This window comes from Cynocephalus volans, chromosome 8 (assembly GCF_027409185.1).
Source record: "Cynocephalus volans isolate mCynVol1 chromosome 8, mCynVol1.pri, whole genome shotgun sequence".
NCBI classification, from domain to species: domain Eukaryota; kingdom Metazoa; phylum Chordata; class Mammalia; order Dermoptera; family Cynocephalidae; genus Cynocephalus; species Cynocephalus volans.
The window spans coordinates 22,594,127-22,622,043 of NC_084467.1; the positions used below are offsets into that span (position 1 = coordinate 22,594,127).

General features: G+C 38.2%; 1 protein-coding gene across 2 annotated transcripts; it reads left to right on the forward strand.

The window, feature by feature from the left end:
- On the forward strand, positions 1-27,623 carry YTHDF2 (YTH N6-methyladenosine RNA binding protein F2). 2 transcript variants are annotated; one of them, XM_063106045.1, is made up of 5 exons: positions 1-326; positions 830-854; positions 1,417-1,487; positions 4,963-6,546; positions 26,778-27,623. In XM_063106045.1, the coding sequence occupies exons 1-5, from the start codon at positions 300-302 to the stop codon at positions 26,799-26,801; spliced, it is 1,731 nt and encodes a 576-aa protein (XP_062962115.1). In that variant the 5' UTR covers positions 1-299; the 3' UTR covers positions 26,802-27,623. The 2 variants fall into 2 exon arrangements, with proteins under 2 accessions (XP_062962115.1, XP_062962113.1); XM_063106043.1 differs by having other exon boundaries at positions 2-326; positions 1,417-1,496.
- Positions 27,624-27,917: the final 294 nt, after the last annotated feature.

Consider the following 27,917-nt stretch of genomic DNA (forward strand, 5'->3'; position numbering starts at 1 on the left):
TCAGCGCTCGCGCCGCGCGCGCCGTCCGCCTCCGCCGCTCGGCGCTCTTATTTTGGCTGTGAGGGGCGGGTGCGCGCGTCAAAGCATAGAGACGGGCGTTGAGCTCTCGGGCTAGAGCGTCGCCGAGTCGGAGCTAGAGTCCGAGCCGCGCGCTGTGTCTCCGCTGCGTCTGCCGAGGCTCCTGAGTGTCAGGGACAAAAGCTGCCGCCGCGCCGCCTGCTCCCGCCGCCGGGGCTCATCCGCCGCCGCCGCCCTGAGGAGAGTCCGCTGCCGCCGCCACCCGTCAGGATCCGAAAGCCATGTCGGCCAGCAGCCTCTTGGAGCAGGTACAGGCCCGACCCGCATGCCTCGGCCATTGTGTGAGGCGAGAGGGAGCCTGACTAGGCCCGGGCCCGCCGCCCCCGGTCGGGCAGAGCCGAGGCGGCGCCTCTCGCGGGCCGGGTTTCGGGCCTCTCAGGCCGGCCGCACCCTGCGCCTCGCCCTCAGCCAGCTCTTCCCGCTCCTCCCCGGGCCTCGCAGCCCGCCGGCCGCGCCGCGTTCCCTCCCCTCAGCGGGCCGCGTTTTCCTTCCTTATTTCCTTCCTCTTCCTTGAAGCCCGGGTTCCGTCGCCTTGTTCCTGGCGCGTCCCCCGCTTTTTTTTACCCGGTGGCCCGCCGGCCTAGCGCTTTTCCCCGCCTCCCATTTTCAACCTCCCCCTCACCACCATTCCTGACGCCTCCCCTCAGGCCTGCGTCTTTATTTCCTTCTCGGGCCCTGCTTTAATTTGTTTCTCCTTTTCCGTTTCTTCCTTGGACAACTTGCTGTTCGGCGACGTTTCCTTCGCCCGCAGAGACCAAAAGGTCAAGGAAACAAAGGTAAGCCCGGCTCTGCCGGTGGCCCGGGGTCGGGAGGGGAACGCTGAATGGTGGGGGCGGGGTCTCCGGGAAGCGCCCCGGGGAGAGGACCTTTCGGAAGCCGCGTAGTTCGCAGGTGCCTCACACTTAAGTATTTGACCCTTTCGGTGTGTTCCTGCAGCTGGCGAACAGCTTTTCAGCTAACAAGGAGTAATTCATTAAGGGTGGGGGTGGATTCGGTTTTGAAATGCCCCAGGTCCTTAGTTTCCTGTAGGTCTTAGAAGGCCTTTGTTTTTCATCCTCGTGGATCACTCTCTGGAAGTACTCACATGAGAGGGGGAGGGGGAGCGGGAGGGAATTGAAATCTAGAGGAGCCAATAAAATGACCTTTTTAGATTAACTTGCTCTGGGTGAAGGGAGACATTTTCACTGAGGAATATTGCTTCAGCATTCACTGTCTTTGAAGTTCAGATTTACATACTCTCTTAACTAGTAAGTTTTTTCTATGATTAAGATATATTTGATTAATCTGGGAGGGAGTTTGTGGGATTGGGACAGTCCTAATTTGAAATTTTTTCTTTAGTACAAAATGGATCTGTACATCAAAAGGATGGATTAAATGATGACGACTTTGAACCTTACTTGAGTCCACAGGCAAGGCCCGTGAGTAGTTACCCATTTAGAAATATGGTTGAAACACCATTATTTCTATGCACTATCAAAAAATATCATTTTGGGGGGGGGGTCACTTTCTTAATACCTGTTAATGTGTTTTGAAACAGTTATTACAAATATTATAGGCTGTTAAGATTCCTGTCTCTGTGGGCAAACACATTGTATTCTGAGACTGTAGTGCTGATAACATTTTACATTTACTAACAGTAACACCTGTTTGAGTAATTGTCACACCCTTACCAAGAATATAGCAGTGCAAAACTTAGGAGTACTTACCAGTGTTAAATATTCTGAATTTTCACTGTATAAAACTTTTTCTTTAAGAGAAATTGGATATGTAATGGGGAAGATTCTAATATAAAATCACTTGGACTTCATTCAGTGCCGCAGAACTGGCTTTTCCTTTCCTTTTGTCACTAATGGTTTCTTAGATTATCAGAACTGTTTCGTAGTTAGGTACTTGTTATTTTGAGTTGAGCTATACCTAAATCTTTAGAGACCAACTTTATGTACACCGGCTTCTCACTGAAGGGAGGTATAGGATTAACAAAATAGAGTTAAAGAAGATTAAAATACTGTTTAGCACAAACTAAAGATCAGGAATGATTGAGGTTTTGCAATGTAATGTCTTCTAATGTGAAGATTAGTTGAATGTAGGTTCACATATTAATATGATCTGTTCCTGTAGAAACTTGATTCAGCAGTTCTTTTGTATTATCTCAGGTCCCAAAAATGTAGTCACAAAGTTGTAGGTAATATAACTACCCAGATTAATAGACCGAAAGGAATATTGACATCTAAATATCTCTTCCAAAATACCATAAAAGATCAAGAAGTTCATGGAACAATTATGTAAATTCTGACCATAAGTTGTATGAAATATAGTAGGTAGTGTTGAATAACTTGACATATTAGTACACGTCCATATTTGGACCTGATTCTTACATAAAACTTTTAGATCCCCTATGTAAAATTTTCTGCATTGAAAGTATAGAAACCACTTAAGTAAGTGATTGGAAAAAAATTTTCACAGAAGACACCAATCAGGAAAAGTAGGGAAGGAAGTAGAGAAATGGACTGTTAGCGGGTTCCTGCTATTGAAGTAGTTTGCTTACATAATTAATTATAACAGGGAGAGTGGGAGCATTTAGAAACATAATTTTACGTAGTTCTTGTATAACGTTGTTTAAGATTTTTGAGCTCAGGGGCGTGTGGGAACCTGCCAGTTTAGGTGAAGGCATTCAGCATTACCTGTGATACTAAGTGCATTTGGATTTCTTTCTCAAGTAAGCCAAAGCTTTCTTTAAAAAAATGGGTGCGGAGAGGCTGGCTGGTTTGTTCAGTTGGTTAGCGCAGTTTCTTCCGAGCATGGTGCTCCTAACACCAAGGTCTAGGGTTTGATCCCTGTATTGGCCATCTGGGAAAAAAAAAACAACAACAAACAATTTGGAGGGAAGATACAAATCTTGAGTGAGTAGATTAAGAGGGTAACCTTTGTACTTTGTAGTTTATTGTCAAGAGTAATTCATCTTCTTTTTAATCAATTTTTCATCACCCTATGTTGGAATAATACTTCAAGCTTAATCCATTGATTATAGACTGCATTTGTTATACATAATGGGTTTGCATCTGTGTTAACATTTTAACACTACCATCGAGAACTTTTTAAACTTGAACAGCGTATGTGTGGAAAGACATTTTTTGTTTTTAGGAAAGAATTTAAATTGGCATAGAAAAGCACCATTTTATCAAACTACTTTAGTTGAAAAATTTAATATAGAAGAGATGTTTTATTAGCTAAGGAGTGGCATTGGTAATACAAGCCTTGGGGTCTAAGTTATGATCATCCAAGTTTTTTTTTCACTTCTTTTTTTTTTTTTGTCGTTTTTTCGTGACCGGCACTCAGCCAGTGAGCGCACCGGTCAGTCCTATATAGGATCCGAACCCGCGGTGGGAGCGTCGCCGCGCTGCCAGCGCAGCACTCTACCAAGTGCACCACGGGCTCGGCCCTGATCATCCAAGTTTTTTTAAGGACATAGCTGCCTCTTGATTAGTTCATGGATCCTTATATTACTAGAACTATTTTCTGTTTTTATTTTTATTTATTTTTTGGTGGTAGGCCAGTATGGGGATCAAAACCCTTGATCTTGGTGTTATCAATACTGTGCTCTAACCAACTGAGCTCACTGGCCAGCCCCACCCAGAACTATTTTGGATTTAGGATAACTCTAAATTTTACTCTCTATCTTGAGTTGAGCTGTATATTTGTAGAGACTACTTTTGCAGTCAAATGCTCTACCACTGAGCTATACCCCCTAGAGACTACTTTTGTATATCTTTGGCTTATCACATAAGGGATTATTCTATGATAGGATATATAAAAAAATCCTGTTCATCAGAAACTAAAGTAAAATAGAGATTGAGTTATTTACAGTGTATTCTTTATCCTAATGTGAAGACCAGTTGCATATAAATTCATATTTCTTTTTTTAAGGATGATTTTTTTAAGGGTCTAGACTGTACAGTGTGTTTAGAATTATACTTTCCTATTTCTATTGGAAAAGTTAGGTGTGTGTTTTAGCTTGCATTAATTTTATAGGTGAAGCAAAACAGATTAGCAATACCTTTTTCTCACTTTAAATCTTCTGGAAGCCATTGTGCATTTCCTTTCCAGGTTATAATTAAATAGTGGTAAATGTTGATATTCCCAGATGGTTTGCCAAGAGGCTAATACTGTAAATTGTATGTAGTGAACCTTGTTTTCTTTTTTTTTTGGTTTATGATTCTGGTATGGCTGCACAGACATTTGGGCTAGAACTTGAAATTTCCGGTTCTTTTTGTTTTGTTCTTGTTTGGTCTGTTACTGCCTGGTTTTGGTAGGGAACTCTTTTGAACCCTCTTTGGTTCTGCCAAAATTCCCACTCCCTAAATCCAAAGATAATTGGTTTTAATAGAATCATCATCTTAATGCTTCTATAGAGCAAGACTTGCACTCTTGGTGAGATGCTGAGTTTTCCCTTTTCTGAATTGTAGTGCTAAAGTTAAGGTCAATGTTCACTGTATATATCAGCTTAACTTTAAATGTTTAATCATTTCAGTTATTATACCAAAGTTTCTCTCTTTTTTTTTTTTTTTTTTGTCTTTTTCGTGACCAGCACTCAGCCAGTGAGTGCACTGGCCATTCCTATATGGGATCCGAACCCGCGGCGGGAGTGTTGCTGCACTCCCAGCGCAGCACTCTACCAAGTGCGCCACGGGCTTGGCCCCCAAAGTTTCTCTTAATAAAAAAAATACCAGTGAGTTTATGTGATGAGATCATATGAATGTATTACTCTCCTTTTTTCTAGCAATAGCTGAAATAATTTAAATTGTGTGACTAAGTGAGGTAGGAAATGTTCTGATGTTGTTTATTTTTGTGTTTTGGTTTATTTGCCTTTTTTTTTTTTTTCCACAGAATAATGCATATACTGCCATGTCAGACTCCTACTTACCCAGTTACTACAGTCCCTCCATTGGCTTCTCTTATTCTTTGGGTGAAGCTGCTTGGTCTACTGGGGGTGACACAGCCATGCCCTACCTAACTTCTTATGGACAGCTGAGCAACGGAGAGCCCCACTTCCTACCAGATGCAATGTTTGGGCAACCAGGAGCCTTAGGTAGCACTCCATTTCTTGGTCAGCATGGTTTTAATTTCTTTCCCAGTGGGATTGACTTCTCAGCGTGGGGAAATAACAGTTCTCAGGGACAGTCTACTCAGAGCTCTGGATATAGTAGCAATTATGCTTATGCACCTAGCTCCTTAGGTGGAGCCATGATTGATGGACAGTCAGCTTTTGCCAATGAGACCCTCAATAAGGCTCCTGGAATGAATACTATAGACCAAGGGATGGCAGCACTGAAGTTGGGTAGCACAGAAATTGCAAGCAATGTTCCAAAAGTTGTAGGCTCTGCTGTTGGTAGTGGGTCCATTACTAGTAACATCGTGGCTTCCAATAGTTTGCCTCCAGCTACCATTGCTCCTCCAAAACCAGCATCTTGGGCAGATATTGCTAGCAAGCCTGCAAAACAGCAACCTAAGCTGAAGACCAAGAATGGCATTGCAGGGTCAAGTCTTCCACCACCCCCAATAAAGCATAATATGGATATTGGAACTTGGGACAACAAGGGTCCTGTGGCGAAAGCGCCCTCACAGGTTTTGGTTCAGAATATAGGTCAGCCAACCCAGGGGCCTCCCCAGCCTGTAGGTCAGCAGACTAACAACAGCCCACCAGTGGCTCAGGCATCAGTAGGGCAACAGACACAGCCGTTGCCTCCACCTCCACCACAGCCTGCCCAGCTCTCAGTTCAGCAACAGGCAGCTCAGCCAACCCGCTGGGTAGCACCTCGGAACCGTGGCAGTGGGTTTGGTCATAATGGGGTGGATGGTAATGGAGTAGGACAGTCTCAGACTGGTTCTGGATCTACTCCTTCAGAACCCCACCCAGTGTTGGAGAAGCTGCGGTCCATTAATAACTACAATCCCAAGGATTTTGACTGGAATCTGAAACATGGTCGTGTTTTCATCATTAAGAGCTACTCTGAGGACGATATCCACCGTTCCATTAAGTATAATATCTGGTGCAGCACAGAGCATGGCAACAAGAGACTGGATGCTGCTTATCGATCCATGAACGGGAAAGGCCCCGTTTACTTACTTTTCAGTGTCAACGGCAGTGGACACTTCTGTGGCGTTGCAGAAATGAAATCTGCTGTGGACTACAACACATGTGCAGGTGTGTGGTCCCAGGACAAATGGAAGGGTCGCTTTGATGTCAGGTGGATTTTCGTGAAGGACGTTCCCAATAGCCAACTGCGACACATTCGCCTAGAGAACAACGAGAATAAACCAGTGACCAACTCTAGGGACACTCAGGAAGTGCCTCTGGAAAAGGCTAAGCAGGTGTTGAAAATCATAGCCAGCTACAAGCACACCACTTCCATTTTTGATGACTTCTCACATTATGAGAAACGCCAAGAGGAAGAAGAAAGTGTTAAAAAGGTAACCAGCTTACATTCTTAAGGTTTTAGGGAAGGAGGAGGAACTGGAGAGAACAGGAAAGGTATAAAAGCTTTGTAAATAACACAGTATCACTTAACAGTTCAAGGCTTTATGGAAGTATAATTGGTCTTAATATTTGAACCCTACTGTGAAGGAATGTGAGAACATTAGTGGAGGACAGAAAAATAGGAGCTTAAAGGAAAGCAGAAACAATACAGAGAAATTGAAGTTAGGTGATGCAGAAAGAAGTGAAGAATGAGTCTGAAAGAAATACAAAGGGAATAATTGAAGTGTTAGAAACATGGAAATTAAAGTAGGAAAAGATTGAGGCAATAATATGGCAGAGGAAAAATATAAAAATTTTGTGTTGGAATTAACTTTTGGCCTAGCTGGGGTTTGTGGTTATTTTAAAGAGTTGGTGTGTCACCAGCCTCTGTAATCACTTTTCTGCCCTCTTGACAATTGGAAGTGTTGAGTGTGTTTTTCAGAACTTTATTCCTTGCTTTGTTCTTTGTGGTGTTTAGCTTAATCACGTTTTTCAAAACCATTTTCTAATTAGAAGAGTTAATGGTTATTATATAAAACTTGGAAAACAGATAATCAGAGAAAGCTGGTCTCTTAACATTTTGTTGTATTCCTGAAGAGTCATTTTCTTATTGCTTTGTAACAAGTGGGAGTCTTGGGCAGAGTGATGGAGAATGTATCCAAACTAACAAGTTAAATTTATTTAAAAGAGTTGGTAGTGCTTGCTCTTTGGGTATTGAGTGAATGTAAACTTGAGGACCATAAGAGGATGATTAAAAAAAAAAAAAAAATCTGGTTGGGGCAGATCATACATCTCCCCCCCCACCCCCCATATAGGGATCCAAACCCATGGCCTTTGTGTTATCAGCACCATACTCTCCCAAGTGAGCCACGGGCTGGCCTTTTTTTTTTTTGATTCACCACTACAAGTCGTACAGATCATATATCATGTAGGACTTAGGCATTCTGAAATGTAGGAAGTAGGTGAAAAGATTATGGACAAGGAGAACATTTTTCTTTGAAGATCTGTATATTAATGATTGAGAGAATTCTGAGCTGGTTTGCTTCAAATGTAAAATAAACAAAACCTAGCAAGCTTATGTACTTATATTTTCTTTAAATTTGCCATGAGTTCATAGAGATCTTTTATATGGTCTAGGATGACAACTTACTCCTTCAAGCAGTGGGAGGAAGGCTCTTTGTTATATTCCACTTGGAGGTGCATAGTTGTTCAACTAAAGTGGGGATAGTTGCCATCTTACCTTCTAGCATGTACAGACGAATAAAAAATGGTGGTACACTTGTCAGCGTCACTAAAAAAATATTGAGAATAGAGAGAGTGTTGAAGAGCTGGCTGGCAGGGAGAGCTTTCTCCTTTTTGATAGTCTTTTAAAGACTGCCCTGTCTCTCAAAGTTTAACAGTTTAATTTAAAATCTACCATAATCTGTAGAAAAAGATAGTTTACTGGTGCTTTTCGCTAGACATCAGAAGGGTTCTAAAGATGTCTTAGGCTCCTGTTTGTAGAGGAACAAGTAAGGAGGACATGACCTTTTAGGCATCATGTAATGGCACAGCAGATTTATGAACATGTTGGAGGCACATGTAGGTGCTTGATTTAACCACTTGAAATGTGTACTGTCTATCTCATTATGAATCTGCTTTCCTTTATCTTGTAAAATTCTGTCCTACATTTTCTGATTAAAAGCGTAGATGTTAAGATAAACTTGTTAGGACCAGTGGGGAAAAGTGGTTTTAAAAATGAAGTAGCAGGGCTGGCAAGTTAGTTGGTTAAAGTGCAGCCTTGTAACACCAAGGTCAATGGTTCGGATCCCCATACTGGCAAGCTACCAAAAGAAAAAAAGAAATGAAGTAGCAAATTTGGGTACTGTTAATGTTAACTTTTAAACAAGTATGTATTTGGATTAAATTCACGAGAATGGTTCAGTGGATGGTAATTGAACTTTATAAGTAGGTGTAAGATTCATATATTGGAATTGATCAGCTTTTAATGTTTTCATAGAATGAGCATAATAATAATCAAACTTTAGGGTCTTTGTTAAGTTAACGGTTCTTTTTAAAAACCAGTCCATAAAGACACTTGATGAATGAATATCCTACTGTTCTCAGGCTGGGGATCAAACCACCAAATGAAAATAAAAAATAAAAGCTTCGATTATAATTGTGTCAGGTTACTTTTTAGTTTATTTTCTGTAAGAAGAGCTGCTGGAGTTTCAGAAAGGTCCCTGCAATTGCTTCTAAGCCTAGTTACCATTTCAGTCAGTATTGCCTTACTCCTCTGTTGGTTACTGTTATCCTTAACACCCTTACATAACTGCCTGAAACTGTTCTACAGTCTTTATTACACTTCCAAGAACAAGCATGTTTGGTGAAAATAGGACTCAGCTCATTGAGGCATTAGACTCCCTTAGGTAAGGTGTTTTTGTGTGTGCCTTTGTATTATTTACAAGATTGCAAAAAATCTTCATGCCAAATAGGGATGGTAACTCAAATAAGTCGGGAAATACTTAAACTTCATCCTGAAGATGATGTCACAGCTGTTCTAAAGCTCCATGATTGGGCATGTATCTTGGCAGAACTCACTGAAGCAGAGCCCCAGTCATTTTTGCCTATTATTATTACTGACTTATTCTATCACATGATCTAATTGAGTAGCATAGAACTTTCAAGCACTGGATCTCTCTTGAAACTTTCAGCAGGGCCGGCCCGTGGCTCACTCGGGAGAGTGCGGTGCTAATAACACCAAGGCCCCGGGTTCGGATCCTATATATACGGATGGCCGGTTGGCTCACTGGGTGAGCGTGGTGCTGACCACACCAAGTCAAGGGTTAAGATCCCCTTACCGGTCATCTTTAAAAAAAAAAAAAAAAAAAAAAAAAAAAAACTGCAAATTTTAGTGACATTTTTGATAGTGTTGTTTACTTTGTTGTATAATGCAGATACTGTTTTGTTTTCTGCTTTCTGCATTTATTTAGAACCTTTTCCCAATTGTAAGATATTCCTCCATGTCATCACTTTTGATGGCTTCTTAATATTCTGTCATAAACTTATTTAACAATTAGGGATTGGTAAATTATGTCAACAGTTTGTATTTTTATAATTTTTAAATAACTTTTTCCAATTAAAATAACACTACACTGAACATCTTTTTATATAAATATCGATTCGCATTTGTCTTTTAGTGTTCAGCTGGGTCAAGGGTATATGATTTTTAAGGTTTTGGCTGTGTTATATTCAAGGTCCTTCAAAAAGATTGTGGAAAGATTTGTATTATTTTTTAGTTGTATTTCCTCATGAACTTTTTGATATACCCTTGTATATTGCCATATGGGCCTTCCTCATTTTTCCTGAAAAATTTTTTGAGGGAATTACTATGTAGCTGTTGTCCAGAAAAAAAGCAACTGTGAGTTAAGAACCTTTTTCTTTTGACTCAACTTTGAAATAGCCTGGCAGGAAGGTGAGTTATTCTGCATTAGTGTTGTTTTTCTAGAAACCTCATAAAATAGTTGGTTTAACTTTTGTCTTATATTTCTAGCCATTTAACTACAGGTAAAAACAAGGGAAGTAGTCTATCTAGTAGAGGAGACTAAAGACATAATTCTCTTAAAGCCTCCTGGCATAGTATTAGATTCAATTGGGCATTTGGATAAATGATTTTTCTGAATAACTGGAAAGCAAATGGAGAGTGGGGAGAGAGAGAAAATGTTATGGTGGCAACAGCTTGAGGTTTACAGTTTTAAAAATGACATTGCCAGGCCGAGCCCGTGGCGCACTCGGGAGAGTGCGGCGCTGGGAGCACGGCGACCCTCCCGCCGCAGGTTCGGATCCTATATAGGAATGGCTGGTGCGCTCACTGGCTGAGTGCCGGTCACGAAAAAGACAAGAAAAAAAAAAAATGACATTGCCATTAAGTGGGAGTAACAGGATTTCTTAAATACCTGTAGAATTATTTCTGTTCTCAAGCAGAAGACCTAAAAATGGTGACTTAGGAGTGTCTTTGGATATACCTAAATTTTATTAAGTTGTTTAAGTATTAAGATGAAGTTATTTATCTTCCCTGTGAATATCTTTACTATGTTTAGACACTCTAGAGAAACCAGGAGTATGTTGTCAGGAACTTTACATTGTGACAGATAACAGTACAAAATAGAAAGTGTATTCTCAAGGCATGCACAAGGTACCAGTTTGGAAGCTTGAAAGAGGTTGCCTAACCCGTCCTGGGGTGTAGGTGGATTGGTCATGGAAGAATCCTGGAAGAAGAAAGCTCTGATTGAAATCTTGATAGAAGATAGCCAGAGGTGTTTTGGGAAGAGTGAACATGGGTGCAGCATAGCCCAAATCTGTAACACCTATAGGTGATAAATGTGGAACAAGAAATCTGTACAGTTCAAGAACAAGTGTAATTGTGTTTGTGGAAAGAGTTATCCAAAAGGGAAGTTTGGATTAGAAAAAGGAGGAGTTGAATGAAATGTTTGGACAATTAGTTTAATACAGAAGGAATCTACTGAGACAGGTACAAAATTGGTTTAAAAAACAAAACTCTAGAGTTAAAAGGAGAAAAGGAGTAAGGTGTTATTTGAGTCAAAATGGAGGAGCTCCTTGATGAACTTTTATGTGGAAGGGAGGGGGAAGCTTGTAGAAGTAGAGATGAACCAGTATATGGTAATAGATCGCTTTACTGAGTGCACATAGCTTACCTCTTCCCACAGTGTATTTCATGGATCTTATCTTATTTTTCATCATAATATGCTTTAGTGAAGGGCACGATGTTAAGCTTAGAAGAGATGACTTAGAAGGGGAATATGATAGCTGTTTTCATAATGCTTTTAAGACTCTAGATTTATTTTTCATACCAAAAGACAGCACTAGAACCAGTGGATAGAGGATATAGGGAGAAAGATTTTTGTAAAGATGGCTAAAAATGAAGTTCTTAGGCACAAGATTTCAAGTAGAGACCAAAAGTGCTTTTATTAGGTATGTTGTAGAGGGGATTGATACATGAAATAGTCCAGACCAGAGAAACCAAGGATAAGAGAGGGTTAGCTGGCTCTGGATAACATCTGAGGATCATGAAGAGGAATTGATGCTATTAAAGTCTTTTTAGGAACATTATTTTTATTAAATTTCTGATCTAAATATTTATTACATGTAATAAGAAAGAACTTGAGGTCATAAAGACAGGGATGACAAAAAATATTGGTGTATTCTCAGTGAATCTTGGTACAGCTTAGGTATGTAGATAGTATTTTTTAATACATTTACTGTTAAGTATTAATTAAAAAAAAAGTTACCTAAAATGTACTAAAGACTTACTTATTAAAGGAATTTACGAGTAATTATTTAGGGGAAATATTTTCTTTTTTTTTTGTTTGTTTTGGTGGCTGGCCGGTACAGGGATCCAAACCTGTGACTTTGGTGTTACCAGTACCTATGCTATCCCAAGTGACATAAACAAGCAGACCTCTTTTTTTTTTTTTTTTTTTTTCTTTAAATCCAAGTTTTCCTGTAGTGTTAGCACAAGTAAAGTTTCTTTTTAAAGGAAGGCTCCTCCCCCTTACAGTCATCTTTCTCCTCCTAACCCTTTAATTTGGGCATTTAGTAACTTTTTTTTTTTTTTTTTTTGCATTTAGTAACATTTTGAGAAATACTTGAAGTAATCACTTTGGCTCCATTTTCAACTTTTAAAAATGCAGCTTTTTGTGATACAAAAGTCAGAGGAAGAAAAGTCACTATAGTCAAATATATTGTTTTATTATTATTAAATCTTTAGGAAGTAAATAACCATGGGGTATTGTTGGTTCTCATTTAGAATTTCCCCACGCTACCATTGTTTTAAGTTGTCTTTTCAGAACTAGTGAGTGGACATCCTGTTTTAAATCAGGATGGCAAACCTGAACCTTTTTTGCCATGTCTATGTCTCCTTCTGTCTTGCAGATAAATTTACTTGTCTTTCTGCCAGAAGGGTTGAGGAAGTTCTCTTTGTATTACTCATTACCTTCCTTGTTTTGTGAACAGATAAAATGCCTCTTTCTGTAGCCTCTTTAAAAGAGGACTAGATGATATTGAATTTGGATCTCTTTGAACCATTCCTTTTGTATCCCTCTTTCAACAAATGTTTGTGTTAATTGCTGGAATGGAACAGATAAGCAAGGCACCATCTTTGCCTTAGTAGAAGACTGTTAAGAGGACAACAAAATGGATAAAATATGGGATAAGAGCTGTTATAGAGGAATGGATAAATTTCTGGCTTTCTGGAGAAGAGTGATAAATTTGGGGAAATTAAAGAAAGCTTCATGGAGGAGATAACATTTGAGTCATGTCAAATAGAATAAGTAGTCATAGAGTAATCACCCAAATGATAGCACAATGCTTGACACATAGTGCACACAAAAGTTTAGCTGTCTCATCTGATATTATCATTCTCATATTTCAGATGAAGAAGGAGGCTCAAAGAGGTTATCCAAGGTCTCATAGCTAGTAAGTGGTGGAATTGGTATTTCAACATAATTTCCTCCATTGATGTGTTGGAGCTGGCTAGTTGCAAGACAACTGTTTAGCTTTCAAGAATTTTAGCAAGTTGGTGGTTAAATACAGTCATTATTAAACAAATTAAATAAGCTTAGAGTTCAATACATTGTACTAAAAGGTTTTTTAGATACCTTTCTGTGTACATTAAATTACATTATAAAGTAGTTTGTAACGTTACAAGTTACAGTTAAATTACATAGAATTAAAAATCATTGTACTAAAAGGTCAATATTCAAATTCACTACTCATCTCTTGTATCGATATTATAATATTGTGCTACCAGACATCTCTTCTCAACCTCATATTCAGTGATATCACATTGGTAGTTTGAAATCAGCCATATTATTTACGCCATGGAAACTGGCAAACGCTATATACAAATCAGGGCTTAATTGTTGTTGATTGTTGAGACTTAAAGTGATGAGGAAGATATTAATGCAGGTTAGATTTAATTGTTTTATGTCTGTAGTGCTTACATTTTTTTGAATAACACAAAACTTTGAGAAAATTCTCTTCCAGTATTTGAAAAATCATTATCCAGTTTAGCAAAAAGATTGCTCAAAACATTGATGAACCACTGAAGTTTTGATATGTCTTTGTTGTTTCACTTTTGTCTTAATAAATAAATAAGTGGAAATATGTTGGAACTATACCTGGAGAGCCAATGAATCTTTCTAACCTCAAAGCCCATGGACCACTGTGTGATATATGGAGTTTGCCAGATACAAAAGTGGGGGAGGAAGGGCATTCTGGGAAGCGGAGACAGTGTGTTCAAAACTATGGTCTTGTGAATACTTATGGTATGTTTTCAGAATGATAAATTTAATGTGGCATAGAATTGTAAGTGATAAAGCTGGAGAGGTTGGTTGGGCCCAGTACATGGAGGGTTTTAGAATTTTATTCTATACGTTTGTTTTAGATGGGTTGTAAGGAAGGGTAGTTAATTAGGGAGTCACCATTTGGAGAAATGGGAAGGATAAAACCCTTATTGAGCGTTGACTTTGTTAGGCACTGTGCTAGGCACTTTCTTAGTAGTCTAACTAATCCTTACACCAACGCTGGGAGGCAGTTTCCCACATTTTTAGATAGGGAAATGAAAACTTAGGTTAATCACTTACTGAAACATCTGTTAAGTGAAGAGAGGAGTGTAGGTGGCTCAGAGTATGTGTGAGAGGCTTTTATAATAGTCTGGAAGAAAAAGATGAGGCCTGAACCAAGGCAGTGAGAATGGGAACAAATCGTTAGACGTATTTGATGACTAGTTTCTTAAAAGTTAAGAAGATGGGAGGATCAGCAGTTTAGGGTTATGATTTGGAGATGTATTAGATGTTAGGATGGGAGATGACTTTTGGAAATAGTGTTTGGTGTGCCTGTGGGACAGTAAGGTGATAGTAGGCAGTTAAGAATGGGGATTTGGAGCTGAGAGGAGAGATCTGACTGCTGATAGAACTTGGGAGCTTTCAGCCTTCAGTATAGGTAAAGGCATGGAAGAGTTTATTCCATGATTATTTAAGAATATTGGTGATAAAAATGGCTAAAAGTTATTGAATGCTCTGTATAGTGTCTAGCATACAGCTGTCTTAAATACTTTACATACTTTGTGTTTTTTTTTTTATTGAAACATAATCGATTGCACATATTTGTTGAGATACTGCGTTGAATTGTAAGTTTTCATTTAATTCTCATATCCTTGTGAGGCCAGTGCAACTTTCTCAGTTTTACCAATGAAGACACTAAGCACAGAAAAGAATAAATAACTTGGCAAAGTCACACAAATCAAGAAAGCAGAGCTTGTGTTTTGTGGTGTGTGGTTCCAGAGCCAGCATGGAGAGAAGAAGACAAAAGAAAGAATCCCCAGAAATAACAAAATTTAAAGGATGGGTTAAAGAGGGAGCATGTGAGAGATAGATTGAGAGGGAATAGTTCTATTCAAGAACTTGAATAGAACTTTAAGCAATAGGGTATAGTCACTGTATTCAGAGAGGTAACAGATGACTGCAAATGCCAATGTTACTCGTTGAATTTTCCAAAGATAGCGTTGCTGTTAGGGATTCAAAGGTTTTGATTTCCACACTTCATTCAGAAGACTCTGCATTTGTTGTTTCTATAGAATTTTTCCAACCCCTGTCCACCTTCAAAGTCTCAGTATCTTCAACCTGTTTCAAGCCTTAAAGAGATAGTGAAGCAGTACTATGTTTTGTTTCCCTAGTATGGGTTGTTTAGGTAAATTAGACTATGTAAAAATGTCTGAGATACAACTGAGTATGAAAACTGGCAGCATTCCATATTTGATATGGCTAAAGACCAGTCCAGAGAGGACTGCTGTTTTTCCATACTTACACATTTGTGGGACAAGGTCTAGTTGGCAATGCTAGAACCAGTTAGTGTCTACTCTGAGTAGTTTATCTGAAAGCGCCGAATCCTAGCCACTAGACCACCAGGGACGCACAGTAGTTTAAACCATAACCAGCCAGGTATGAGCCATTCTGCTTACCTGCCAGAAGTAAAGATTACTCCCATAACAGTTTTAAAATTTTTTAGTAGTGGAATTTTTTCCCCCCCAAACAAAACCTTACTGAGAACCCCATGAATGACTAATTTTACATGCTCCGCTTCCTTACCCCCCTGGGAGATCCTTGAGGTATCTCCCCTATGAAGCATAATTTGAAACCCACAGATGACATAAATTTTTTTAAATGGAATAGTGCATGGAAGTTGAGGTAGGGGGATCTGTTTTGAAATAGGAAAAGCATGCAGATTCTGCAGGTTCCATATATCTTCTAAGTGTGTTGGGTTATTTAGGAGGATGGGTCTGGAGGGGTAAGGAAGACATAACTTCCCAGGAGGGAGATGAGGAAAACTACAGCATTGGCTTTGACTGCTCTTGTTTAGGGGACAGTACGATAAAGAACTGATTCCTGTAGTTCTTGAGTTTTATGTAGAGGAGGACAAAAAGCTCTTTTCCTTAAATTAGAGCAAACAACGATCTCTTCTTGCTTTTCTACGCTCACCATTGAATCCTATAAGTCTGCAAATAAGCAAGTAGAAAGGCTGTGAGTGTGGTAGCTTAGATTGTCCTTTCTGTCTTTCTCCTCCACATAAGCAGGTAACAGTTTAAATTTGCATGCTGCTGCCACCTCCTGGACCAAATTCTAGTTTCAAGAACTAGCACAATAAATAGTTCCCTGATCCCTTTTGTTCCTTGCTGAATAAACAAGTAATCCTTAGATGAACTGATTTAACTCTGTTTAACTATAGGGAGAAGATATAAATGAATATTAAAATGCTAATTTTACAGTATGACATCAAGTGCAGAAGAAGAGAATGTCAAGACCAGTTATGGGTAGGATCATTAGGAAATTTTTATGGAAGACTTAATTTGAATTGAGTCTAGAAGGATAGATAGGAAAAGATAGTGGAAAGGTGAAGGAAGAAAATGGCTAACCCAGACTGGCCAGTTAGCTCAGTTGGTTAGAGGGTAGTATTGTAACACTAAGGTCAAGGATTCGAATCCCTGTACTGGCCAGCTACCAAAAAAATAAATAAAAAGGCAGCTAACTTACAAGTTTGAGCTGCAGACAGTTGTTCTTTTCAGCTCATTTGCATTTGCTGTTGTAATTTCTTCAAGTTCTTAGGAGATGTTCAGTATCTTGTTGCATATGTCAAAGAACTTTTCAGCTGTTTACAAGTACACTTGAAGTATGCAAACTTTATGTTTACAATTTTGCATTTTTTTATTGTAAAATATGACCAAATTATAAAAAGGTGTAGAAAATGAAAGAAAAGTCACTCATAATCCCTCTACTATGACAAAACCATTTATTTTGGTATTTTTCCTTCTTATCTTTGCCTACAAAGTTCATACAGTTATAATCTTATTGTATATGGTATTGGCTGGTTGCCTAGCTCAGTTGGTTAGAGCATGATGTTGTAACACTAAGATCAAGGGTTCAGATGCCTGTACTGGCTAGCTGCCAAAAAATAAAATATTATATATAGTATTTATTTTATCCTGCTTTTTCTCCCTCAACACTTGAGGTATTTTCCCATATTTAGACATTTGCTGGACATCTGTATACGTAATATAGGTACTTTTCATATATCTCCAATCTCGTGCAATAATCCTGTAAAATAGTTAAGATTATCTTCATTTTGCAGTTAGGGAACTGAGATTCAAAAAGGATCACTAGTTAGGAAGTAGAACTGAATTTGCTTTCCCCCAAAGCTCTTTTTGTTTTTATGCCATCTTTACATTTCACTTAAAATAGCTAACGGGGCTGGCCCATGGCTCACTTGGGAGAGTGTGGTGCTGATAACACCAAGGCCTTAGGTTCGGATCCCTATATAGGGATGTCTGGTTAGCTCACGTGGGAGAGCATGGTGCTGACAACACCAAGTCAAGGGTTAAGAACCCCTTACCGGTCATCTTTAAAAAAAAAAAAAAAAAAAAAAATTGCTAACAGTGTTCTTTTATCTGCTGATGGCTGTAGCCAGTCACCTCATTGTGGGCATGCAGAGGAGAACATAGTTAATTGAAACTTAAACCTTTATTTAAGCACTCAGCCTTAATCTTCCCATCACAAGTATCACAGTGGAGTAGATTGGATCTATTCTGTGTAACCTCTATGACCATTTGCTGAAAGTTGTAAAAATTTGCTGCTCAGTACAGATAGAAAGAATAAGGAAGAGTGCAAGTGGTTCTGGATAATGTATACTGAAAGGGTATAAAATGAAGTGGTGAAAGGTTTTAGTATACCCCACTCATTTTACACACAGACTGCAAGCTTACCTCACTTTAGTGGTAGAGCTAGAATTAGAGCCCAGACAAGTTCTTGGGTAATTCAGTTGTTTATGGCAAAAGTTACTTTATTTGGAGCCAGTGGGCCTGGAAAGGGGTAAGGAAGTAAGAGCTTAAGAGTATAAATTCCAAAAAATGATAGATTGTAAGACAACTTTATCTGAAAGTTTAAAAAAATGTATTGATACTACAGTACTTCAAAAAGTTCGTGGAAAGATTTGCATTATCTTATAATTCTATTTTTCCACAAACTTTTTGAAGTATCCTCATGTGTAGGCTCTCTGCCTATGGACTTACTAAATTAGAAATTTTATTTAGTAAGCTCCGTAGGTATTTCTTAAAGGATTAGAAATGATTGAAGAGAAGTTTCTCAGTTTGTACAAATTATCATCTGGGCATTCTTACATTGAGATTCTTGTCCTCCTTCGCCTATGGATGAGCATCTTTGGGTATGAGGCCTTGAACCTGCATTTTATCAGCTCTACAGATGATTCTCTTGTATTTTAAAATTTGAGAACTCCTGGATAGTATATGTTATTAGTCAGGGTCTTGTGGTTCTACCTCCACACCCCCAATTTTCCCACTTCAAAGACTTCATGCTTATTTGTCCTGCAGGGTTGGTTTCTAAAGTTTTCATTGCACTGTGGTGTCTTTCCCCTCCCACTCCCCATAGAAAGTATAGCCATAGTCGCTGTTAACTACTAGTCGCAAGTCTCCATCATTATCAAGATTGTTGTTTGTTTTTTGTTTTTTGGAGGCTGGCTGGTATGGCGATCCATCAGGTCTTCATCACTAGAAACAATGTTAGAATTCACATGTCTGATAAGCCTAGCTGTACCTTTCAATACTATGGACTACCTTAAGGCTGAAAGGCCTTTTGGAGTAGTTTCACTTTTTTGTCAGATATGTTATGACCCTCTAGTGAATTGATTATATTTTTTGTCTGTTAAAATGTGGCAGTGTCTTTTTTTTTTTTTTTTAAAAGATGACCGGTAAGGGGATCTTAACCCTTGACTTGGTGTTGTCAGCACCACGCTCAGCCAGTGAGCGAACCGGCCATCCGTATATGGGATCCGAACCTGGGGCCTTGGCGCTATCAGCACCGCACTCTACCGAGTGAGCCACGGGCCGGCCCAAAATGTGGCAGTGTCTTTGGCTTAATATCCTACACTTGTAACTTGTTATAATCTGCTCTTTAGAAATACTCAGCTAAGTCTAAGAGGCTTTAATGTTTTGAGTTTTACATTATTTAGTGTTCTTTTTATTTTATCTTCTAGTGAGTACATTAGTGTTTGAGAGATGTTAGATAATTTTAAGCTAGAAGATTTAGTGGCCACTAGCCATCCTGAAGTTGTCCAAACTGATGTTAAAAGCTGGTTTTTAGGGCTGGCCCGCGACTCACTCGGAAGAGTGCAGTGCTGGTAACACCAAGGCCATGGGTTCGGATCCCATATAGGGATGGCCGGTTAGCTCACTGGGTGAGCGTGGTGCTGACAACACCAAGTCAAGGGTTAAGATCCCCTTACTGGTCATCTTTAAAAAAAAAAAAAAAAACAACTGATTTTTAAACGTGATCAGTTTTTTGGGTGTGGGAAGGGTTTCTATTAAATATAAGAGGCTACTTCAAAAAATTCATGGAAAGATCTGTATTATTTTTTCTTTCTTTTTTTGGTGGCTGGCCAGTATGTGTAATGGAGTCTTTGACCTTGGTGTTACAAAGGTAATACAAGCTCTAACCAACTGAATTAACCTGCCAGCTTGTATTATCTTTTAATTCTATTCTTCCATTAACTTTTGGAAGTACCTCCATATTACATATGATGCCCCTCCTTTTTCTTTTTTAAGATTTAGGGGTGTATTTTAGGATGATATTGATACAAAATGGGTCGTAGATTTTGTGGTGTTGTTAACATATATGTATAGTAGTGGAAAGTCAAGGGGGCTCTGGAGGAGACCTGGTTTCATATCTGCCACTGTCATTTATGTTGAGCAAGTAAACTTCTCTGAGCCTAAATATCTTTAAAAATTAGGAAAAATACCTCATTGGGTGGTTAAAAAAGGATTAAATGTATATGCACACAGGTCTTTTATGCATGATTTTTGTGATTCATGATCTCAAGCACACACCCCTATACTCCTTTGTTTGGATTGATCATCAAGTTCTTCAGTAAGTTTTCGCATTGTATTTAATAGTGCTACTGGGTTTGTCTAATTATATTTTAGTATAAATTATAATACCAATAAAATCCATATTTCCAAAGTGTTTTGAGAAATTGGTTTTGTTGTGAAATTAGTTTTAGTTCAAATGTAGTTCTTAGTGGAGAGCCAAGGAATGCTTCTGAGAGTAGTCAAGCCTGGCAAACCTTTCATTTGGTTTGGAAATAGTGTTTTGGAATTTTAGTTATACTGAAATCTTAATTTACCTATTTATCTTGCCCTTTGTTCTCACTTTAAAAATTACTATTTATGTTTATTATTCAGGGACTGAATATTTTCGGGCTTTTTACTTCTGAAAAGGTTTCCATGAAATGTGTATAGGAGTTAAACTACTAATTAAAACAGCCTTGGAAAATAATTAGGTAGTAGGAAAGGTTTTTAATTAATGCATTTGTTCAGTTCCCAGAAATTCAGTCCGAATGTATGTCCATTCTGCACCTTGAAAAACTCAGGATGAGAAGGGAGAAGGTAGATATTTTTAATAAAATATTACAACCCTGCTTTAAATTGAACTGATGAAAAATAATTTGTTCGTTTGCTGTGGATAAGAGTCTGTGCACAGCATTAGTCATATATACATATATATATGTTTGTGTGCCATATATATGTGTACTCATCCACAGCATCAGAGTCATATATAAGTGAAAGTGATTTTAATATAATCATACTGCATTTTTCCATATTAGCCTGTCTAGGGATTCTGTATTTTCATCCAGGAGTGCTGAACTTCGTGGTCTTTTCTATTAAGGCCCACGGGGCAAAGAAAAAATTAGCTGAGGGCTGTACCGATTTAATTTGGGGGGGGTAAATATATCAGATTTTAAAATTAACAAAATTATATCTGGGGCTGGTCATTTAGATCACTTTGTTAGAGTGTGGTGTTGGTAACACCAGGGTCAAAGGTTCGGATCCCCATACTGATCAGCCACCCCCACCCCCCCAAAAAATTAAATCCAACAAATAAATATGCCTCAGTTATGTTTTATGGCCCACTTAGAAGTAGAGGGAGAGGAGAGATGGTAGGAGAAATGAAAAAGTTTGCTAAATAGAGGAAAAGCAAATAGGCAGATTTACTATATGTATTTATCTTTATTTAAAGATTAGGGATGAATGTCCTAGTGGGAATTTTGTGATGGTAGAATCTTGCTCTGCTTTTTTCCTCTGTTCTTTGCTTATTACCATCAATATATTCAAGATCTAGGAATGTATTTTCCCATAGTTTTAGCATTTGGGCTGATTTTGGTTAACTGAGACATTGTAATTAATTTTGTGTTTGTACTTGATTTTTTTTTTTTTTTCCTGCTTGAGGATCTGTGTTTACTTCTTTGCACCTGTGGACAGCCAGCCCATGGCCTGAGCTTAATCTGGACTAGCCACTTTAGCCTGCTTCTACCACAGATCTCACTGTGACATTCTCAAGACTACAAACTGTCAGCTGCCTTGCACATGACTCTTAGCACTAGGTGGCAGGTGGGCTCAACATGATATCACCATAAGGAAAATCAACTTGTCACACCACTTCCACTGCAACTATGAGTCAGTAGTATCTTTATATATAAAAGGTGGTATGTCCAACAAGACACAATTGTATGTTGTGCCTTTTGGGCAATCCTGGCTGGGATTTGGACCCATTGGAGGGCTACGTTTGCTTTTATGTGCTCTTCCTTCTCCTTTTATTGTGTACCCATTGTCTTTTTCCTGTCTCCCCTTACCTCCCTTTATTTTTTTTTCTGTATTACCAGGGTAGGATTGTCTGACTAGATATATCAATAAGTACAGTTGACCTACAAGTGAAACCCTTTGACTGTAAATTGTCAAATCACTTAGTGGAATTGTTCCCGGAAAGAAAACCTTCTGTTAGAGAAGTCTTTCATAGAAACCTGAAAGGTTTTAATGTCAAAGTGGTTAAAAATAATGGGCCTTGTGTTAGAACCTTCTCTGTGTCATCCTTTTTCATTCCAAAAGACTTGTAAAAGCTGCTGAGTAGACTTTTTTTTTGTTGTTTTTGCAAAATACTCTTGTGTTTGACTTAGTGTAGGTGTGAGGAAACAAACACATTTCAAAGTTTTATTGATTGTTAAACTTAAGTTTTAGTGCATCTAGTTTTTTTTGCAGAAAAATTAAATGAAAACTCATTTCTTCCTTCCGCCAGCATTCTGTTTTTATTTTGAAATACTTTTTTTTTTTTTGGCAGCCGGTCAGTATGGGGACCTGAACCCTTGACCTCGGTGTCACCAACACCGTTCTCTAATCAATTGAGCTAACCAGCCAGTTGTGAAATACTTTTAAACTTAGAGAAACATCAAGAACAGTACGAAGACTCATACTCTTCACACAGATTTACCAGTGTAACATTTTGCCATATTCACTTTATCTTTCTTTTTGGGAATGTGTGTGTAATTTTTTTTTCTGAACTATTTGAGAGTTAAGGTCTACATAGCATGTCCATTTTGCTAAATATTCAAGAACAAAGACATGCACTTATAACCACAGTGCAGTTATCAAAATCCGCAAGTTTGACTGTTATTTAATCCACAGATCTTATTCAGATTATACCAGTTGTATTAATGTCTTTGATAGCAGTTTTTTTGTGGTCCAGGTTCTAGTCCAGGATCATTTCATGTCTCTTAAATCTTAATCTTCACTGGTTCCTAGTGACATTGTGTCCTTCTCAGTGCATCACATTAGGAGGTACAAGATATCTGTTTATGTTGTAATTGATAATGTTGACTCTGATCACTTATGTAAAGTATTGTCCAGGTTCTCCATTGTAAAGTTACTTTTTTTTTTTTTTTTTTTTTGGCATTTGGCTGGTACTGGGATCTGAACCCTTGACCTTGGTGTTATCAGCACCATGTTCTCTCAAGTGAGCAAACCAGTCAACCCTATATTTTTCTTTTTAATATGTGGGAAAATAGTTTGATACTATATAAATACCTTGTTCCTCACCAAACTTTAGTTTAGCATTTGTTGATAATTCTTTCCTGATTTAGATATTATTACTATGACAGTTGTTTACTTATCATTGTTATGTAATGCTCAAGTCGCAAATTTGGCCAGTGGGAGGCCTTTCAAGCATGATCTTACTGATTCTTACTCTGTTTTCTTTTTCTTTTTTCTTTTTAAATGATGACCGGTAAGGGGATCTTAACCCTTGACTTGGTGTTGTCAGCACCACACTCACCCATTGAGTTAACTGGCCATCCCTATATGGGATCCGAACCCATGGCCTTGTTATCAGCACCACGCTCTCCCGAGTGAGCCACAGGCTGGCCCCTCACTTTGTTTCAATCTGTATTTTTTTTTTTTAATGAAAGTGTTTTCAAAAATCTCATCTAGTGTTTAAAGTCTTGCAAATCATTTATTTTACTGGTTCCAAATTCATTTACTTTTCAAGGTGGTTTGTGAATGCTTAAGTATCTTTATAATCTCCAAGGAGATGGATGTTATCTTGATTAATTCTAGATATATAATCTTATTTTTTGTGTACGCATTGAAACTGCATTTGGAAATAGAAGAATAATTTTAGTTGGCTTGCTGAATTGTATCGATGTGGTGCTTTTTGATGTTGATCAGGGGATTAAGGCAGTTAATGTCATTTGTTTGTAGTAATTTGCATAATTTAAAGTAAGCCTTTGGGTATATAGGTTTAACTTAGGACACAGCTTGTACTTGCCTTCTCAGTAGTATTGTGTAGTTAAGATTCAGGAATAGTTTGACTTGGAAGCAAAATTGAATACAGGTATTAGTGGGCCTTTCATTGCACGTTATTTTTTTATAATTTTATTTTTTTTAAAGATGACCGGTAAGGGGATCTTAACCCTTGGCTTGGTGTTGTCAGCACCACGCTCACCCAGTGAGCCAACCGGCCATTCCCATATATGATCCGAACCCGTGGCCTTGGCGCACTCAGCACCACACTCTCCCGAGTGAGCCATGGGCCATCCCTTCCTTGCACATTATAAAGAGGAACAAACGTGTGTTTAAGAAAATAAAACAATGCAATAGTACAATTACATGGTGCTATTTTGAATATTTTTTGACTAAATTTTTTTTTGGTACAGGGATTGAACCATGGACGTTGGTGTTGTCAGCACCACGCTCTAACCAACTGAGCTAACTAGCCAGCCTTTTCCTGACTAAATATCTTAAATGATGTTATTAAGCGTGCTGATGGACTTCAATATAAAATGTTTTTCTTAGAGAAAAGCAGATTTGGCAGAGCAGTAGTATAGAGTTTGCTATTCTAATTTAATGTTAACAATTTGGGGGCAAATGTTTTATCTGTATTTCTGTGGTTAATTAAAATAAGAGATAATAGGTGGAATTTTATTTAAAAGTCAGTCTTAGCCAGTTATAACCACTGTTAAACTCATAAGTAGTTTGTGAGTGCGTTTAATGGAAGGGCCTGTTCTTTGTTTTCTAGGGGCTTTTAATCTAGTTGGAAATTGCTTGTACATGAAACAAGACAGAATGCAGTTTAGTTTCCAGTTGTGAATGCAAATTTAGGAGAAGGACATTGAAAAGCTGCAGTGCAAAGAAGTCTCAAAGAAAGGAAGGGGTTTTGAACTGTACCTCGAAGGACAGAAGGGGAACAGCCAGGCATTCTTAGCTTAATAATAAAAGCAATAAGAAGGAGAATTAATCAAGAAACGCACCTGACTCCTGATTTCCTGAAGCCAATGGTATATGTTGATCAGTAATAGAAGGGAGGATAGATAAATGGTATCTATCTAGGTTTTGTAAGATAAACCAGGTAGATGAGTTTAAAATTGATATGAGAAATAAGGTGCTGTTGAAAGTTTGACTTTGGCCAATTCCAGAGTTTTTTTTTTTAACTTCGATTTTCTTTTATAAACAATATATACATTATTGAAACTTTGGGGGAGTGTGTAGAAAGAGGAGGGAAAGTCAGTACTGCTGCCCAGGAAAAACTTTGAAGTCTCTTTTTTGTGGGACTGAATTTCATTTTCTTATTCTTAAATTGAATTTGATTTCCAGAAATTGGAGTATATGGGTGAGTTGTTTGGTTTAACTTGAAATTTCAAAACGATTTCTTTTAAAAATAATATCCCAGATATTGTATTGGTGGGTTTCTCTGAAATCCAGATATGTGACGTGGGACATCACAAAAATACAATTGCTTTTTCTGAATAAGTAGTTTACTGTTTTTATATCCATGTAGTAATAACAAGTATTTGTATAGACACAGTGTAAAAAGAGCACAGATGTGGTAGCCACATAGTCCTAGGTTTGAATCTTGGTTCTTTTTTGTCTTAGCTAGGTAATAACCTTGGACAAGTAACTTCTTTGAGCTTTAGTTTTCTTATCTCTAAAACAGGAATAACAACAGTCCTTGCAGAGTGGTTATGAAGATCATTATAATGTACAGTGCCTGGAACATGGAAGCTCATGACTTGTAGTTGCTATTCTTTTTCGTAGGAATCATACTGATATCAGAACCGTAGTTAGTTACCATAGGGTAAATGGGAGCAAATATATAAGTTCAGGCTGTGTGCTCCTGATCACCTACTGCTTTTGCTTTTAAAAGTCATGTGTATTGAGCCATGTTTTTAAAAAAATCCTATACATGAAGTAATGGGTGAAACGGAAGACGTTAAGGATAAATTATGAAAGACCCATAAAGAATGATTCTTACTAAGACAATGAGCATTTGGGTTTATTTTAGGGGAAACTTAAGTATTACGGTCAGTTTTCAAAATCCATTTCTAAGTAGAATTTAAAGTTTCCATAGGGGAAAAGGGCAGTGTTCTTGCCCAGTATTGACTAGGAGCTTTCCGTATGTCAGCTCCTTAATTTTCCACAGTCTTGTGAGATACTGATCCTCACTTTACAGAAAAGGAAATTGAAGCCTATGGATATGTCCAAGGCGTTGGGACTAGTGTGGGATTTGAATTTAGGTCAGTCTAACTTACAGAATGCTATGTATGCTGCTGCCCTTCAGGCCGTTGATACATGTTTGAGTTACTTTCTTTAGGCCCATATTTTTGGTGACTGACAAATATTAGCTTAAACCAAGTATAGTGAATTTTAACATCAGAGAAAAACAATTTTGCATTAATTGGGATGCTTGAGTGTACTACTTTGGTTTAAAATATAAGAAGTAGCCAGGTACGCTGGCTGTAGTCCCAGCTACTCGGGAGGCTGAGGCAGGCCAGGAGGATTGCTTGAGCTCGGGAGTTTGGGGCTCTAGTGCGCTATGCCACTTGGGTGCTGGCACTAAGTTTGGCATTGATGTGGAGACCTCCCAGGAGTGGGGGACCACCATGTTGATTAAGGAGGAATGATCTGGCCCAAGTTGGAAATGGAGCAGGTCAAAACTCCCATGCTAATTAGTGGAATCAAACCTGTGAATTAGCTACTGCTTTCCAGTGTGGGCAACATAGCGAGACCCTGTCTCTTAAAAAAAAAAAAAAAATATATATATATATATACACACACACACACACACACACACACACATATATATATAATATAAAATAAAAGCTAGTTTTTATTGTGGGGAATATTGTATCTAGCACAAATAATTAAATTTCTGAGTTATTCTGTGCGATTTTAATTTTTAAGCAAGCATGTTCAGATAAGTTTTAACTAACTATCTCAACTTTTTTCTTAATTCTGTAGGAACGTCAAGGTCGTGGGAAATAAAAGGCAGTTCTGCACAGACTGCAGCAACGGTTGCATCTGCTAAGAGGAAAAAATGACCTTCAAGAAAATTAGGACTTTTTTCTTAATTTCATTGACTTCAGAGACAATTGCAGACTTGCAGTTTAAGTATTGGAATTTCACAAAAGACATAGGACTTAACTGGAAAATGGAAAAAAAAAAAAAGAAAAGGAAAAAGGAAACAAAAAAATCCCTCTAGGTAGTTTAGGTGAAAAATGTCCCTTTTATTTTGGCTTTGGTTGTGATTTCAGAGCATAATGCTTTGTTTTTTTGTCTTTTTACTATGTTTTTCGGATTTTTAAGTCCGTAAGTGCATACAGTTTTCTCTAATTTTTAAACCCTTTCCTCCTCCCATTTTGACATTTGCATTTGGAGAACACTTGAGTTGCAAAGGTTTTGGGCATCCACCCCAGAAAGTGGGAATTCGATTTTTTTCTCTTCCGAACTGGAAGAACGTTTTTATGAAGAATTTTTGTCTAGGAGAATTTAACAGTGTTACGCAGGGTTGTGTCTTTAAGGGTGGTTCATTTTCTATGACCCTTTGTTACTCAAAGTAAAGTACTAGGAGTCCTAAGAAATGTTCTGTTCTTGTACATTATACTGATTAAGTCAGGATTAATTTGATTTCAAAGCTAAGAACAGTGGTAAAAACTCGTTTACAGAAATGCATTTGGAAGAGAAAAATATTGTAAAATGTGTAGTGAATGTTTCTTCAGTTTCTTGTTCAGCCAATGAGGAAAGGGCATTGCCTTTCTTTTTACCATTAATCACTTCTCAATAAACGTGAGATCCTGTTGAGCATCACTTCTAGTACCATTTAGTGTTATTTGAGTCTGCTATATTTTATGAAAGATTTGGAGGGTAAGGAGTTCTAAGAGGTGAGACAGCAATTAATTTTAGAAAACTTGTGCTGACAAGAAATAATTTAGGCTTGCTTTGTCTCCAAGGCTGGATAACCATGACCTCTGTGAATCAGTCTGGGCTGATACTCATAATACTTTATTTCTGGATACATTCCAGAGAAGGCAGAGCCACTTCAAAATCATTTATTCAACAAATATTTGACTGTGAACTCTAGGTGCCAGGCACTATGCTAAC